The 16,888-nt window shown below is 57.6% G+C and overlaps 1 protein-coding gene across 16 annotated transcripts in view; it reads right to left on the bottom strand.

The window, feature by feature from the left end:
• RALGPS1 (Ral GEF with PH domain and SH3 binding motif 1) overlaps positions 1 to 16,888 on the bottom strand; it is a 263,998-nt gene that overhangs the window by 21,201 nt on the left and 225,909 nt on the right. For all 16 annotated transcript variants that reach the window (XR_013960614.1, XM_080668512.1, XM_080668509.1 and 13 more), the window contains 3 exons: positions 15,998 to 16,091; positions 11,626 to 11,693; positions 1,013 to 1,139 (listed from right to left, as the gene is read on the bottom strand). Coding sequence is in view for 15 of the 16 variants with exons in the window: in XM_080668512.1 (XP_080524638.1) it covers positions 1,013 to 1,139; positions 11,626 to 11,693; positions 15,998 to 16,091 (289 nt within the window). In the remaining variant the exon portion in view is untranslated. The remainder of the gene's footprint in view (positions 1 to 1,012; positions 1,140 to 11,625; positions 11,694 to 15,997; positions 16,092 to 16,888) is intronic.

Here is a 16,888-nt window from a genome sequence, read left to right as displayed (position 1 = left end):
GGCGTGACCTTGGGCAAGTCCCATCCTTTGTCTGGGCCTCAGTTTCCCCATCTGTCCGGTGGGGACTAACCGTACTTGCCCTTCCTATCTCCCAGGATGATTATGAGGCGTGAGTGAGTGGGTGGTACTGGTGAGCGATGGGGCGCACAGGTGAAGGGGGAGTGTGACCCTGCGGCATCATGTCTGGTTCTGGAGTCGCACACACGTGGTTCAAGTCCTTGCTCCCACCTTACAACTGGCAGGTACTTCGCCCCATTGAACCTCACTGGCTCATGCATATAACAGCACCTACCTCTCGGGCCTGCAGGGCTCAGTGAGATAATGCGTGGCAGGACAAGCAGAGAAAGAGCAACCCCTTTCTCCTCTAGCCCAGGAGCGACTCCAGGGCCAGCCTGGCTGGCTGAGGCTTGTGTCTTGGTGGAAGGAAGGAAGGAAGGAAGGAAGGAAGGAAGGAAGGAAGGAAGGAAGATGGAAGAGGCAGGCAGGAACAGAGGGAGGAAGGGAGGGACCCAGCTGTACGGAGCCTGTGCCCAGTACCCTGGGGACACGGGCATGGCTGTCCTGGCCATGCTGAGGCCCACCCATGTCTCCCAGCTGTCAGCCCCACAGGCTGGGGAACCGGGGCAGATGCCCTGATCTGCAGACTCACTCCAGCAATGGGCAAGCAAAGACTCTGAGCCCTGAGACTGGCAGGCACAGTGCCCACTGGACTCTGGGTTTACACAGGGAGGCACTGAGCTTGGGCACACTTATGGGGGGAGTCCCACACTGCTTCCCTGCCCTTGCCTGCACGCTTCCTCCACCGGCTACTGAGTAGTGATACCTGTCGCCAGGACCACCCCAGCTCTTCTGACCCTGTGCCAGTCTGAGGAGAGGGCACCAGCCAGGGGTACCAACAGCATCGCCAGCCCTCCCAGATGGGTTGGGGAGAGCTCCAGCGGGCAAGCACACCTTAGCCCACCCCCATGCTCAGCCCGCCTAGAGCCCGAGTGGGGCTCGCTCAGTTACCCACTTGTTGCCCAGGCTGTGGCTCTTCCTGTGTCTTGGGACCGGGGGTGTGGGGAGGCTGCCAGCCACAGATGCGTCAGGACAGGTAGGCCGCCGGCTGAACCTTGCGGAACTGGAGCTGGTGGAGGGGCCTGTGAACAGAGCAGAGCGCGTCCTGTGACGGGGGCTGTGGAGGCTCGAGGGGTGGGGCCTGGGTTGTGGGTAAGGCACTGGGCCAGCTGTCACAGGCGGAGCAGGTTCAGCAGGCCCCGTGGCTCCCTACTCATGCGACACGGACCCCTCACGCCCAGCATTAACTAACTTCTGGGGTGACAGCAGTCAGGATGGCCAGTGGCCTGCTGTGCATGGTGCCCCTGCCTGGGTGTGACTTATCCAAGGCATCCAGCAGGTGGCAGAGACTTCACAGCCTGTCTTGTGAATCCGGGGCCGGTGCTGACACTGTGCCCTTCCCCAGCCACTTTCTCTTCTCCACCCACACATTCCGCAGAAGGGACGGAGCTGGGGAGGGCGGCAGGGGGAGGACTCACTGAGAGCGCAGCTAGGGAGGCAGGGCTCTGCCCCAGGCCTGCCAGGTACTGCCTGGGTGGCCTTGGACGGGTTACTTAACTTACTCCCTTGAGCCTCCGTTTCCTCATCTGAAAAGTGGGAATAACTCAACTCACCTCCCAGGTGGCTGGGAGGAGTCCTGAGGTGATGAAAGCAGTTTCACAGTCAGCACTCACACTTGTTTTCTATAATTAGTATCATGTTCTCCTCAGTCCCGGTCCTGGGGACAACAGGGGTCCTCAAGCCAGGAGGCTGGGCCACAAACCCACTGAGCAGCACGCGCAGGGGCCTGCATGCCGGCCAGCCCACAGCTGCTCGTATACGGAGGGGCCTGTTCTCCTCAGTGCTGTGCTCGTGGCTCTGGAAGGGAGGTGACCCAGGTGCTAAGCCTTAGCTACCTGGGACAGACAGGAAGTGGGCCAGGGCTTCTGCGCTTCCTGCGGAGCACACCGAACGGCAAACCAGGCAGCCGTGCGGGAGCCTCCCCAGAGGGCCTGGGCGGCCTGTGTCCATCAGGGCCCCACAGCCTCCCACAAGCTGCTGCAATCACAGTGGCCTCCAGTTTGCGTGGCTCATCACCTTTTAATGTCCCAGACACCACTGCGGGCGGTCTAGCTCCCTCTGGCACTTGGGAAGGTTCACGAGGCAGCTCGCATCTCCTCGAGCTCGGAGTTCCTGCTGTCTCACCCCACTCTGCACACCCCAATCTTCATTTCCCCAGGGCCCCCCACAATCCCTTTACGAGGCCTTGGCCAACTTTCTCCACTGTTCCTCTCAACAGTATCCCCAAATGCCACCTCTCTCCTAAGCCCCTGCACAGCGCAGAGACCCCTCACCTCACTTCAAACGATGGCACTCTGCTTCCGGGAGAACGCCGTGGTCAGGCTGCGTCTCTCACGCCAGCCCGGCAGTGGCCACGTGTGCCTCCACCCACAGCAGCCTTCCTGTCGGCCTGGGGAAGGGGCCTCCTCGTCCAAGGCCAATCTCCTCTCCACTCCTGTTGCCTCTGAGAACTCACGCCATCATTGCCCTTCCCTCTGGCCCCTTCCTCCAGCCCATAAACACTCTAGTCTCTCGTTTTCTGTAAAATAAGGCCCCTTGGCCCCAGGGCTGCATCCCTGTCAGTCACGTGTCCTCAAACAGAAGTCTGTACTCCACTACACTCGACGGGGCCACGTATGCACGGTCCATCATCGACAGAAACGTCATTACATGGCACACACTGTAACGAGCTCAGAGCGGCACGGCTTGGACCTCACCACCCCAGACAGGGTCCGTGAAGGCCTTGCGGCGTGTGGAGGCACTGAAACGGCGCCTTCGGCAATAGAGGTGCGTGTGCGCACTTTCCTGGCGAGGGTCCCACTGCCACTCAGCTTCTCTGAGGCTGGAATCCTTAGGGCATGCGCCAGGTTCTCAGGGGGAGGGTGGGAATGCAGTGTCTCGGGCCTGTCCCCCCAGGTTCTGATTTCATTGCTCAGGTGGGGCTGGGCCCCGTTCTCTCGGTGACTCTAGTACACCCCGGTGACCCCAGTGTACACCCGGTCACTCTAGTGCCCACCCCGTGAATCCAGTGTACACCCAGGTGAAGAACTTCTGCTCAAAGAGCTGCGGTGACAGCGAGCTCTGCCCTGGAGGAAGTCTCGTGCAGCTGCCCCAGAGAGGAAAGGGAGGATGGAAGCCACCCCGCTTTGTTTTTGTTTTGCACATGTTGCTCAATAAATGAGTCTGTGCAGAGGGTGAAATTCGCCTTGTTTATCAGCGGGATTACGGCCTCTCTGCCTGAGTCACTCTGGCTCCCACCCTGGGCTCAGAAAATATTTTGTAAAGGTCAGGTCGCATGGCTCCTCCCCGTGGTCTGAACTGGAACTGGACTCCCTGGTGTGTCGTAGCAATAAAAACGGTGATAATTACGGTTGGACATCCCGTGCCTGGCACCATACTGCGTGCACGGGCTGCAATCCAGGAGGTGGGTACTTAGTAGGGCCGTTTGACAGGTAGGGAAGCCACGGCTTATATATCCACGACATGCAGGACTGGACCCAGGGGTACAGTGTGGGCGGAGGAGCTCTGCAGTTCAAAGGTCAGGCATTAGCGAAAGCTGGAGGAGGAGGGAACAGTGGCGTGTTTGAGGTGATCTGGTAACTTCCTCCGGGAAACCGGGTGACTGTTTCCAGCTGCTATTTTTGAGAAAGGGACGGCGAAGGGGACTAACATGTGTTAGGCAACAACCGGGTGCCAGGCTTGTCTGAACACTCCCACATCCTACGTCATCGGGCTCTGTCAGTGGCTGCTTTGACTAGCGCCATTTTACAAGGGATGCTCGGAGCACAACTGGTCACGCAGGGAAGGGGTGCTGGGTTTGTTCCCCTACCCGGCTGTGGGTGCAGCAAGAGCCGGACACTCGAGGCTCCTCCGGTCACTTCCTGGGCCTCCTGCTCACTCCTGATGGGCGCCCTTCCCACCTGTGTCCCTGCTCCTGCTCTGACCCCCACCTCGGGCTCCCAAGCCTCCAATTAGCCCTCAGTTTCCTCTAGTCAGCAACTGACTCTCCCTCAGGGGGAGTGCGGGACGATCCTGGGTCCGCCCCCTCGTCGTGCTTTCTCGGTTGGCCATGGAGGCATGCTGGCCTCAGATGCCCCTGGACACAGCTGGGGGGAGGGAGGAGGCCAGGCTGAAGCAGCTGCGACCTCCCTGGTCCCAGTGTCACACGAACGCTGCTCCGGATGCCCTGGTCTCGGCCACGTCCATGCCCTGCATTGTGGGCCAGCAACAGCCTGCAACTGACGCTGAGGCAGAAGAATTCCCATTGAGCTGGAACCTAGGGATGGGGTGGCCTCTGCCAGTAAGTGACATTCTGCTAGTGAAAGGCCTCCCGCCCCGCCCCACTATGCCTGGGCCGGCCACCACGTGACAGCACAGGACACGTGTCTTCCGGCACAGCTTCTGATGTTGTTTTCTCCGTGTCCTGTAGGCAGGGGTGGGGTGGGGGCGGTGATAATGAGCCGGAGCTCTGGCCTCGCTTAGCAGAGTGTGGTCCCTGCTGCCGGCCGATATGGCACCAGCAGCTGGAAAAACTGACCGTGGGGCTTGACTATCTCAGAGGATTGCTCTATTTTTCCTCAGCATAATTTTTCCATGAATAATCTTTAAAGCTCTTTAAGTGGCTGTTTCTTTAACAGTTTTATTGGAATATATGAGAACTGACAGTCTGTGGGGAACGAGATATCATGTTGGAAAAAAAATCTGGTTTTCATTACATTTTTCTTAAGAAAGCACCACGCTGCCCAGGCCACTCACTGGTCGGCAGAGAAACCAGCACAGGCCTCGGGTGGACGGCAACAGCAGAGCCCAGGACCCCGAGGCAGCCGGGCCTGGGCTCCCACTGGCGCTGCCACCGCAGGCTGAGTGAACTTGGCCAAGACACCTGGCACCTCTGAGCTTGACTTCTACGGCTACAGAACAGGAGCAGTGATCTGAACTGGCAGACCCACGAGGAGGAGAGGGCTCACGTCCCTCTCCCCTTCTTGCAGCAAATGGTTCCAGACCCGGGAGGGGCAGTCAGCAGATAACCACACCCAGGGCGGACACAGGCTCTGGTAGTGATAAACCTGGCACTAACCACACTCACAGCGTAACTGTCATGGGATAGCGGTGGTGGTAATGGTACTGGCCGCCGTTCATCGAGCATCCACCAAGTGCCAGAACGTACCGAACGCTTGTTCGCAGGACCTCACTGAGGCCTCGGCATAACCCCGCCTCACAGGGACTGTTGGGAGCTCCTCACTGGGACGTGGGACTGAGGTCGATGTGGGACCTGAGGTCAGAAGGGCTAAGGAGCTTCCTGGGGGAGCCGTGGAGCCGGGAGCAGTGCATCTGAGAACCTGGGAAGGCCAGGGCAGACCTGGGGGGTCCGACATCCAGCTGGCGAAGGTCCTGGCAGAGGCAGCAGCTTGGGCAGAAGGAGCAGCACATGCAAAGACCCCAAAGTGAGAGACACAGAACCTACTAGAGAAAGCTCGGAGAGCCAGCCGGGCTGAGGAGCTGAAGGAGGGAATGTGGGGGGAGGGGGGGGAGCTGCGGGGTCACGCGAGGGGCCAAGAGTTCAGTGAGGGGAAGATGTGGAGATTTTAGGAGGGTCAGTAAGGTGCTCAGATTTGTACCCTAGAAAGCTCACTCTGGCTGGAAGTATGTGGATGTGGCCAAGAACACAGGCTGGGAGGGCGGGTGTGGCAGAGAGAGGTCTAGGAGATGGGCGAGGGGGGTGAGTGGGGGGCATTCGGGGTAACCCTCAGTGGAGCTGGTGTCATTCACTGAGGGAGCGGATGAGAGGTTCAGCTTGGGACCGATGTCGAGAGGCCATTGGGGAGATGTGTGAAGCCCAGGAGACAGACGGCAGCTGGGGACAGGGGTGCAGGCCATGCGGCACAGGAGGGAGCCCAGGAGGGGGTTGCAAGCTCAGTGAGAAGAGGGGAGGCCTGGGACAGAATGCAGGGAAACAGTGTTTGTGGGATGAGAAGAAGACAACGGCTGAAAGGACTTGTGTAAAGCCAGGGTCACGAGAGTAACTATTTGAGAAAAGTATCACTTTAGGTACATGAGTAAGTGACCTTCTTCCCTTGTCTCTACAGGAAGGCGCAGGGGCCGGCACCCCTCCTGACCAGCAGCCCCGAGGCAGCCTTGTGCGGGCAGCACCCACCTTTGGGGCCAGGACACACGGCAATGTCCCCTTTTCTCTGAGTGGGGTCTTTAGAGAGCAAACTGGAGGGGCCTCGTCTGCCACCTTTGGTCAGCTGGCCAGCGCCACGTGCGGACAGGCCTGGATGCCTCAGAAATGACCTCCTGTTCATCCTGGAAACTTCTCTCAGGAGAAGAGGGAGGAATGGAGGGAAGGGGCTGCCAACCTTCTCCCGCCTCAGGGCTTGAATCAGACAACAGTGCGGGCTGTCGCTGAGATCCTAGCCCAGCGCTTTATAGCGTCTGTCCCTGCGCACTCACAGAGGGCAGTGACCCTCCTCCTGGGCCACAGCCTCCTACCTCTTGCTCTCGGGTGCCCGCGCCCCACGTGCACAGCACCCGCTGTTGGTCACTAAGGAATTGTGTTGGCAGCCTCTTGGTTGCCCATCTCTCCCACCAGACTCCAGCTCTGAGTCAGGGGCTGTGCCCCGGTGCCCAGCGCAGGGCTGGAGCAAGGCCATGTGTGCTGAATGCTGGCGCGGTGCCCCTGGCTGCAGAGGCGGCGGCTCCGTAGAGGATGCGGGGCTGGGATGGGGAGTCCTGTTCCCACGGGTTTCCAGCGGCATCGAGCGGCCCTGCCCAGGCCAGCACTGCCGATTTCAGCAGTCTGGCAGCCCCACCGCGGCCTTTGGGGGTGCTTTCCAAGTCCTGCACATCGCACATGAATGGGAGGCAGCTGTGGCAGAGAAACTACTGAGCTTGGAGTCCCAGAATTTGCGTTCCAGTCCAGCCTCTGCCCAGGGCTGAGCTGGGAGCTCAGGGTCCGGTTTCCTCACTGGAGAAGGCGAATGACAAAGGCCGTGACCGGGGGCTCTCAGGCGCCACCCTGACCTTAAGCTGCACAGGATGCACTTCCATCCAGTCTCGGGGCTTGTCTCAGCGTTGCTCCTGCGCCTGCTAGAGCCTTCCCGGTCTGCCGGGGCCCTGCACACGCAGGACATGGGTCCCTGGGCACAGAGTCTGTTTGTGTTGAAATCTTTCTCTGGCCAGGTTTCATGGTAGAGCCTGGGAGCCGGTCCTTTTTACATTCACACACATTCTTTGTTTCTTATACATGCAGCTCTCACGGGTCCCTATTGTGAGCCAACATCGCCCTTCAGCTGTGGGGAGGCCCAGATGCCTTCTCCTTGGAGTCAGAAGGCCCAGTCTCCCAGGCACAAGGAGCAAGGAATGCCTGCTGCAGCGGTGCTGCGTGGAGCTGGTCCAGGCAGGGCAGCAGGGTCAGACAGAGCCAGGCCTGAGCCTGGCTCCTCTGCCTGACCTTGACACGTCAGCCTAGTAGCCGGGAGATGTCCAGAAGAGATGAGATGTGCCCTCACCTCGGGCTCCTCACCCACTATGAGACTATGAACGGGAGGAGAGAGGAGCATGTGGAAAGGGAGTCCCCACCCCTGGCCCACAGGGTGCTCTCTGCGTCCACTCAGCCACAGTGAGGCGTCTCCACAGACCACGCAGAGAGCTTGAAATCTGTGCCCAGCAGTTGGGAGACCCAGGGAACAGCCAGTGCCTCACTCAGGCCTGCGGACCCAATGCGGCCGCAGCCAGAGGACAGTGTGGCCACACCAGGCTTAGCTGCACTCGCAGATCCGCTGGCACAAGGAAGGTGTGGCCTCCCAGGGACCAAGGTGGCCCCTGTGAGGAACTGGCATGGAGGTGAGGGGATCCAAGCAGCGAGGAGCTGGAGGTGGCACGGACTCTCTGTCGGCCGCCTCACTGTCCCTCCATCAGGACACATCAGTGCTGATGCCGAGTGATAGGCATGCACCGGGCTCTGTGCTGGGGCTCTTCCCGCACGGCCTCAGCCCTGTGAAGTGAGGCAACGTGAAGTATTCATTTCTATTCCCACTTCACCATTAAGAAAACTGGGGCTCACAGGGACTAAGCCGATTGCCCAGGGTCCCACAACTGAGTGCCAGAGCCAGGCGGGCCTTCACCCAGCGGGCGGTGAAACAAGGAAGACCACCAGGTGTGCGGAGAGCAGTCCTGAGGTCCGAGTGCAGAAGCGTGGGGCGCAGGCCGCGGCTTCCCACGGGCTGGCTCCGCGGCCAAGGGCTCTTCAGAGAAAACCTGTCAGTCGGTTCGGCCACGTGGAGGCGGAGCTCACAGGATCTGGAAATGTCTTCACGGGCTCCAACGCACACACAAACATGGCTTGCCCTCTCTGAGGGTCAACATTCTTTATGATCTTTGCTCTCCAGGAAAATATTAGTTCATTTATATAAACGAAACAGTACATACGGGGGAAATTGAAAACGTGGCCCTTTTTTCTCCACGGACCGGAAACTGAGAAGGTTTCTCCATTTCCTTTCTCACAGTCTGTCTATCTACTTGTCGTGTGGATCTGCCAGCATGGCCACTCCCCGGGGTGCAGAGTGGGGACAGCTCTGGGGGTGGGGGGGGGGGGTGGGCCACTGCAGAGATAGAGGGACAGCCTCAGTGGGGACCACTCCGACATTAACCAAGGCCTCAGAGGGACCTGAGACTAGGGCTGCTCCCAACGCCAGAGTCTGCGTCCCCCGTGCCCCTGGCGGGCGAGCTGGTTAGAGGAGTGGGCGCAGCCACAGGGAGGGGTCCGGGAGCTCACACAGGCCTCCTTTTGGGTCCTCGATGCCACACCTGCTCTCTCGAGGCTGCTGCTGCGTGTCTCCCCCCGAAAGGTCAGTTCTAGGAGGGCAGCCTGTGCCTGGTTCCTGGTGCGTGGCCCACAGCGATGCCTGGCCCACAGCAGGCCCGGCCTGGAAGTCTTGAGTGAAGGAACGAATGAACACAGCGTGGGGCCTCTCCTTGGCAGGTGTGGGGTGCCTGCCTGCTGGAAAGAGATCCTGGAGCAGTAGCTTAACCCCCCTCCTGGGATCCGAGGAGGCTGCGTTCCTGCCATTCCTGGGACTGCGAGAGGCACATTCCTGTCCCCGGTCCGGTCGGGCTCCTGCCACGAAGCCCAGTCTAACTGCCAGACCAGGGAAGGCCTCTTGGGAGCTGTCCCTCTGGCCCTGCCCTCACGGGACCCCTGGCTGTCCCAGGGGTGCAGGCACCACCTCTGTCACCTGAGGCTGGGGGTGGGGGTGGGAAGCCAGGATGGAGGAGTGAGCCTGAAGCTTTCCAGACGCTCCACTGCCGCCTGGTGATCAATGAAAACCTTCACATCCTGCTTCCAGGGCTGCAGCCAGGGATTTGGAAAATTGGTGGAAAACGCCCCTGTGAGCCGGGCTCGCTGGCTGCGTGAAAACTGCTGGCATCAGCGCTCCTCCAGGGAGTGTGGAGTCAGCAGTCGGCGGCTCTGGAGCTGCTTCGAGAGCCAGGTGCCCACAGGGCCCAGCAAAGAGCTCAGAGGCCAGGGCTGAAGGGGTGAGGGCAGGCGATCCGTGTGCGGCTCTGCTAACCTTACCTGGGGGCAGTCTGAGGGGAGGCAGCCTGGGATAAAGGAGCAGAGAGCCGGGAGAGGCACAGAGAGCTGGAAGGAGCTGGAAGGAGCTGGAGGCGGGGGGGTCACGGGGCTGGCAGACTCCGTGAGAGGCCAGCTAGTGGATGTTTTAGGCTTTGTAGGCTAGGGCAGTGGTCGGCAAACTCTTTAGTCAACAGAGCCAAATATCCACAGCACAACGATTGACATTTCTTTGGAGAGCCGAAAACCGACTTCTGCGCATGGGCCACGAAGTTTCAATCGCACTGTACGTGTGCGCCCGCACGTGGTATTTTGTGGAAGAGCCACACTCAAGGGGCCAAAGAGCTGCATGAGGCTCGTGAGCCGCAGTTTGCCGACCACTGGGCTAGAGGGTCTTGGTCCCAACCACCAACCAGCTCTGCCACTGGAGTGTGCAAGCAGCCACAAACCACAGGTCAGTGATGGGTGCGGCTGTGCACCATTACAAACGGGGTGCTGGGCTTGGCCCTTGGTTTGCCTATCCCTGGTGTGATGGACCCTGGCCTGGCCCAGGAGGGGCGGGTCTGGGGGGGCGGGGCAGGGAAGGCTTCCCTAGGCAGTGAGGGCTTGCTAAACCCTGAAGGGTGACTCGGTGCAGAGGCGGAATCATAGTGCTGACGATAACATCATCCTAGCAACAGATGCTACACCTGCTGAGTGGGTTCCAAGTGTCAGGCTCAGCGCTCAGGGTTTTACATTGTGATCTCAGTAAATTCCCATAAGAACCCTGTGAGGGAGGTATCAGTGTGTCCACTTTACAGATGGAGAAATTGAGCCTCTGTGGGTGCTGGGTGTTCTGTTTGACCCCTCAGATGCCAAGTCTCTGAGACACTGGAGTTGGTAACACCTTTTCTTCCCCATGTCCTTCAGCTGGAGGCGCTGGGCACCACGCCGCTCTTTAACTCAGACGGTGGAGAGTGGCTTGATCAGGTCAGCAGGCTGGGGGTGCCACGCACCAGGAAGCAGCTTGCAAGAGCCATGCCCTCCCCAAATACTCACTCAGGTCAGACCACACTGAGTGCCTTCCAAGTATCATTTCCATCCTGACCTCCCCACGATCCTGGGGTGGAGACTTTATTACCCCCATTTTACAGGTGAGGAAACCGAGGCCCAGAGGGTGGACGTGCCGATCCAACACTGCAGTGGCCTAGAACCCAGGCTGGTGAGACTGGAGCTCAAACCAGGAGGAGGAAGCACCGTTGGCCCAGACCCCAATCTGTCCCACCCTGGGCAGCAGTGAGATCAGCCCCAGGCACAGAGAGCCGGCTGGACACGGAGGAACAGAAACCGCCATGGTGATACCGACGGAGCACTTTCACCACAAACGAGCCCGTGTGGGCAGAGCGCTCCATGGGTGTGAGCTTGCTCAGGCGCCACAGCAACCTGCAGGGCGAGTGCCACCGATGACCAGAGAGGGGAGATGGCAAAGCTGGGGCTGACTTCACAGCCTGCACCCTTCATCACCAGGGGACGCTCTGTGTGCCCCAAATATGTGGACAGAACGGAGGCTCCAGGGAGGCGAGCCATCTGTGCCTGGGGGCACCAAACACCGCGGCCTCCTGTGCACCCTCCCAGGCACGACAGCTCCAGGGCCGGGGCCTGACGAGAAGGGCCCTGGTGACCTGGAGAGGACCCCGTTCTCTGCCCTGCGCGTGCTCTCAGCCGGGGATTCTGATCTTGACTCTCTTGGGGGTTTTAGGTCCCAGGCTCTTGCAGGGAGCCCCAGCCCAGAGGTGGCCCCAGGGGTTCCGCGTGCCTGGGAGCCTCGGTTAGTGCAGGAGGGCTGTGAGCAGGGACAGCTGTGTCTGCCAACCTGCAAACAACTGCGCCCTTTGGCTCCACAGTCAGGACCAACCTGGCAGCATATGTGGGCTCTCCGTGGGTTTGCCCCACTTGATACGACACAGCTACAGTACCTGCAAGATCTTCCTTGGAAGAGACGAGTCTTGGAGAGCTGCTTCCTGGTTCAATTCTGAGCGACAGTCTGAAAACAAAGGTTTTTCACAGGATCAGACGGGCTCGGGTGCATCGGAGGGGTGCTGAGCATGTGTATGTTTGCAACCGGGAGACTGGACTGCGGTTAAGGAGGCTCATGGTCATGAAACCCAGGAATACTTCGAGGTCTGCTCCAGATCACAGCGACTTCCTTCCGAGCCCCCAGCGAGTTCCCGGGACCCAGCAATAATGATTAAGGACGACACAGCAAAGAGTGATCATGGCCCACCCTCTGCTGGCACCCATGGGCTCATTCTCCAGACAACCCTACGAGCTCGGTAGGCACGTCATCCCAGCCAGCCTCTAGATGAGGAGCTGAAGAGTAGTGAGCTGAGTAGCTCCCCAAATTCATAGACCAACAAGTGGGGAAGCAGGGGATCTGGTCCTAAGCCGGGATTTAACCCTCACATGGCACTTCCTCTCAGTTGCCCGCAGAGAGGCAGGAGGCAATGGCCACCTTAGGAGGATTGGCAGCTCAGTATTATTATTTTTCAAAAGCACCAATTAAGAACTGCTGGGTGAACATGACAGAGTGGAGCCCGATGCCAGACTCCCTCTCTCCCAACAAGACCAACACACACTTAGGAAAGCTTAGAAGTAACCAAACTCATCAGATGCTGCTCAACTACGTTAGGGGCGTGAACGGAAGCCACGACCTTCAGAAACTTGCAGCCGAGGAAGGAAAAGGAGGTGGTGAAGTCTGGCCGGGAGTTGCAACGCGGCCTGACTCCTGTCCTGCCCCCTGAGACTGCTCGGCGGGCTGAATGGGTCCTTACCTGTCCCTTCTCTGAGTGGCCCAGGTGCTGGGAGAAATGGGTGGGGTGGGTGGAGGGCCTGGTGGATACGCTGACCTGACAGAAAGGAAGCCTCCATAGGGGGATGCGGGTAGAATTTCACACTTGAGGGGATCCCTTTCTGGATTGGGATACAGCCTTCAACAGGGTGGAGGAAACCCTGAAATAGAGCCCCCATACCCAAAACAGACAGCTTGTTCCCTTCTTCACGGAGCCTGAGCCTGCGTTCCCCAGGCACCAGGAGGGAAAGAGTGAGAACTCCTGGCCGCAGGGGAACCAGCCAACTCACACACAAGTGCAGGGTCAGCTGTCCTCCCCTATCACAGCCACGGAAGAGTGAACCGGAGCCTCTCAACGGGAGCAAGATGCAAAGGAATGGCCTGGCCGCTGAGCAAACATCCTCTTACAGAAAAAGGGGAAAGGAAGAGAGCAGGTTGCGCAGCCCCGGGGCAGCCCCAGGCGAACGAGGAAACCCCAAGTGCTTCCATCAGTAGAACAAGGCACGCAGAGCCCGGCTGGAGAGCACAAGACCTGAACAATGAGACCATAACGCACGGGAGGGAGATGGAAAGGGGTCGGGGGCCTAGGGCACCGTCAAGGACTGAAGGAGGACCTAAGTAGAAGCATGACGGAGACAGCCATAAGGAAGAAGCTAACGGGCACAGAAGGCAGGCAGCACCAACGCGTGGATGCCTAGAATCGCCGAGAGAGAAAAGCCAAGGAATGACACGGGAGAAGGGTCAGATACAAACCAAAGAATTCCTCTGGAAGGAGGAAAGAGCACACCTTGTTCCAGGGACATTTGATACCAAGCACCCTCCACTCGGAGGCATTCTCCTGGTTGAGTTTTTGAAATTCAGGGAATTCTTCACCCCCCAGGCGGACCAAGCAAGACACTCAGCAAGAAGAAAAAAATCGGACGGGCTTGGGGTTTCTCTACAGCAGCGTACAAGGCAGGACGGCCAGGGAGTGGGGTCCACGCGTCCTGGGGGAGATGCAACCGCAGCCGAGCACGTCAGAAGCAGACACGTTCACTAAAGAAATCGGAGCACGCCCAACTCGTGAAAACCTACTGACATCACCTACATGAGGGACTGACTGAAATAAAACATTCCAGGAATGGAGACGCTGTGGAGAAACAGCAGGTGGTAAGAACAGAGTCCGTTTAAAAACACAGAACAGCAGGAACTGTGATTCCTGAACATGGCGTGTACGCTGTAAACTTGGACTAGGCAGGGATAATAATATAACCAACAACAAACTGGAAGATGTGAAGCGCAGGGGAGGGGTGGGGGGAGCACCAGCGTTCTCATCTTTCACAGCCCAGAGAACTGGCCCTGCTCACAGTGGGAATCCAATTAAAACAGAGCTGATGGGCTTAATCCCCTCTGTTTTCCTGACCTCTTCTGTTAATCTTAGAAGGCTCTGCTAGGAACTCTATCTCTTGTGGTGGGGAACTAGTTGTTTTAAGAGCAGTAATTCCGTATGTTTTATTTCAGTTCCTTTTCTCTGGTTAAATTAAAATAAAATTAAAGTCAATACTTTTAATTAAAAATAGCAAGGGTAGCATGATTCCATTTGAATAGACTCTTGCCTTGCACCCACTTTCTACGCAGAGAAAAACGTCCAGAATTATGCTCACTTAATGCTAATGGGAATGTGGGTTATTTTTCTTAAGTGAAATAAAAGAAACTAAAGGATGAGAAAAACAAAGCGCTGGGTGGGCCCCTTGGCACAATATCCCCAAAGCAGAGGGGGGCAGGGTGTGAGAAAGGCAGCCATCAGGTCTCAGCTCAGCGGCTGCACCCTTTGGGGTGGGAGGCAAGTCTCCAGCTGGGCTGTGGGGTGTGGGTTCCTCAAGGAGAATCACAAGCCCGGAATGTCTCTGCCACTCAGAGCCGGGGACAGGACCCCCCACCTGGGAAGGGACTCCTTCAATGTCTGGGCCTGGGGGCAAAAAAAGCGCCTTCTGCCCTGGTTGTCACTGCGACAACAACCGTGAGCCCCCGTGAAGTCCGGGCTGACGGGGGTTCAGCATTCAGTGCAGGGGTGCTCAGAGTCCTTCGGAAGGGATGGAGCGATTACTCACAACCTGCGCCTTGCCCAAGGATGATCTCACAGCCAGGAATATTTATAGGTCCTTTTTCTCCTTAAGGGATCTTAGCATGAATGAAAAGCTGCTGTCTCTTTAATTGTGCTACTGGCACAGGAATGGAAAATATTATCCCAGAACCTAAGTGGGAATAATTTCACACTCTGGACTACATTTTTAAGCACAGCAAATGCTTTGTAAGTAAAATGAGCTCAATTTGTGGCAAATATAACTTTAATGATAATCTCTGGCTTTCATCTAGTGTTGTTACTATTATGTAATAGATCAAAATTTCATATTATATTCTATTTTAACAAGGTATTATGCAATAACAATTAAAGATATTATGCCTTGTTCCCAAGGTTAAACCAATCATCAGAACCACCTACGGCATTTTGAAAAAGCACAAATGTTCAGGCCCCGCCCCAGCATCTGGATGGGTAGAAGCTCCCCAGGTGACTGACTCACAGCCGGCCGGACCACAGCTGCAGAGCTGGTAGACGTGCAGCTGTATGAACAGTCATTCCTGAGGTCCTGTGAGTGAAACCCGGGCGGGGGGGGGGGGGGGGGTGTCTCTAGTGACCACTGTTCTCTAGAGTTTTCAGGGACTTAGATGAACAGTAATCAAGCTGATCCCAAACTGGAAGAGATTAAAAAAATATATGGGCTAACAGGACTCAAAGGAATCATGGTATACCAGAGTAAGATGAGATTACAAGAACAGATGTAAAGTTGACAGAGGGTAAATGATAGATTACAAGATGGTGAGACTTGCCTTGATATATCAGGTTGCATGGAAATGTACTGAGGCTCCTGGTTGACCTCCAGCTCAAAATGAGCCAAGAGGATGTCCCATCAGAATGGCAGAGATGATACAAAAAACCCTCCATCTCCCTCTAAGTACATAGAAATGCTGGATAAATTCCCAGGGGCCACAAGTGAAGAAAGAGCCAAAAGCCAGGGCAGTGTGAGTGGAAGATGAGGCCAAAGGGCTCACCGGGATCTTTGTGGGAACTGAGTCTACACTGTAGGGATGCACGGGATGGGCATGGGTCTCCTCTGGGGCCAGTCAGTGAGTAGCCTACAGAGAGCTGGGGCCCCGGGAGCTGTCTCCTCCAGGAAACAGACTCTTGGAGAACTCCGTTTGCCAGCCTGGAGAGATGGCTAGAAGGCTGCCCTCCCCCAGCCCTGAGTCACCCGTGAGACCTGGAGCACCACACCTCACAGAGCCGCGGAATCCATGTTCACAGCACCCAGGTGATTTGAGAGAGCCAAGCTGAGAAGTTCACAAAACACCTTTCTCAGAACTATGGGGCAGACAGTGCCACCATGGGCTCGGGGGGGGTCAGAGGTCACGTTCTGTGCACCTGCTATGTGCTGGGCCCAGCGGAGAGAGTGGGCACTCACTTGTAGTTATCGTCTTCCACAAACTTCTGGAGCTCTTCGATGTAGCGCACAGACTTCAGGTACTTCTGCACGTGGGGCAGGGTTGTGAGGTGATCTGCAAAAGGTGGACAAAACCAGAGGCCTCAGTCTTTGCCCACCTCCAGGTCCCGCATGAGAATGTGGGCAGCACTGATTTTGGCACTGGATGCTCCTTGGGCATTGGGGCATATATTCAGCCTTTCCAGAGCTGCTGATGGTCCCTTGGGCCAGGCACTGTGCTGGGCTCTGGGCACAGAGGGGTCATCAGGCCTGGTTTCTGCCCTCGAGGAGTGCCCCCAGATGGCTGGGCCATAGACACCTCACCCCGAGGCACCACACATCTTTGGCGGGAAAGATGGGTCTTTGGGGGAGGTTGGTCTCCAGAACTGATCAGGCCAGGTGTCTGTGCCCCAGGTGTCTGTTACCTGGGCACTGGTATGCAAGCCTCCTATGCCTTCCCGCCCGTTTGACAAGAAGCAAGAATGACTGAAAAGCCCTCATCCAGCTGGTATGAAGCCCACCCAGGCCCTGGCGCAGAGGGAGAGTCTGCCCCTTGGGCTACAGCCACTGGGGAGACGGGTGGGCTTTGAGCGCCCGCTCTGTGCCAGGCTCTGTGCCAGGAGATTCCCAGGAGTCATCTGCTTTAACCTTCACACCGGCCTCTTTTGGGAGACGTAATATGTCCATTTCTCACAGAGGCCATGGCAACTTGCAAAGCTCAGGTCCCTGAGAAGTGGCAGAGCTTAGTTTTGATCCCAGGTAACCGGCTGCACTTCACTATCTATTTCCTGGAGTGACTGACGTCCATTGCTCTCAGCAGACCTTCACAGTCACTGAGGGGCCCCAAGCCCTCCAAGGTCCTCTACGCCAACT

This window comes from Plecotus auritus, assembly GCF_963455305.1.
Source record: "Plecotus auritus genome assembly, chromosome: 5".
NCBI lineage: Eukaryota > Metazoa > Chordata > Mammalia > Chiroptera > Vespertilionidae > Plecotus > Plecotus auritus.
The sequence above is the reverse complement of the archived record's forward strand: the minus strand, read 5'-3'. Positions and strand labels throughout refer to the sequence as shown.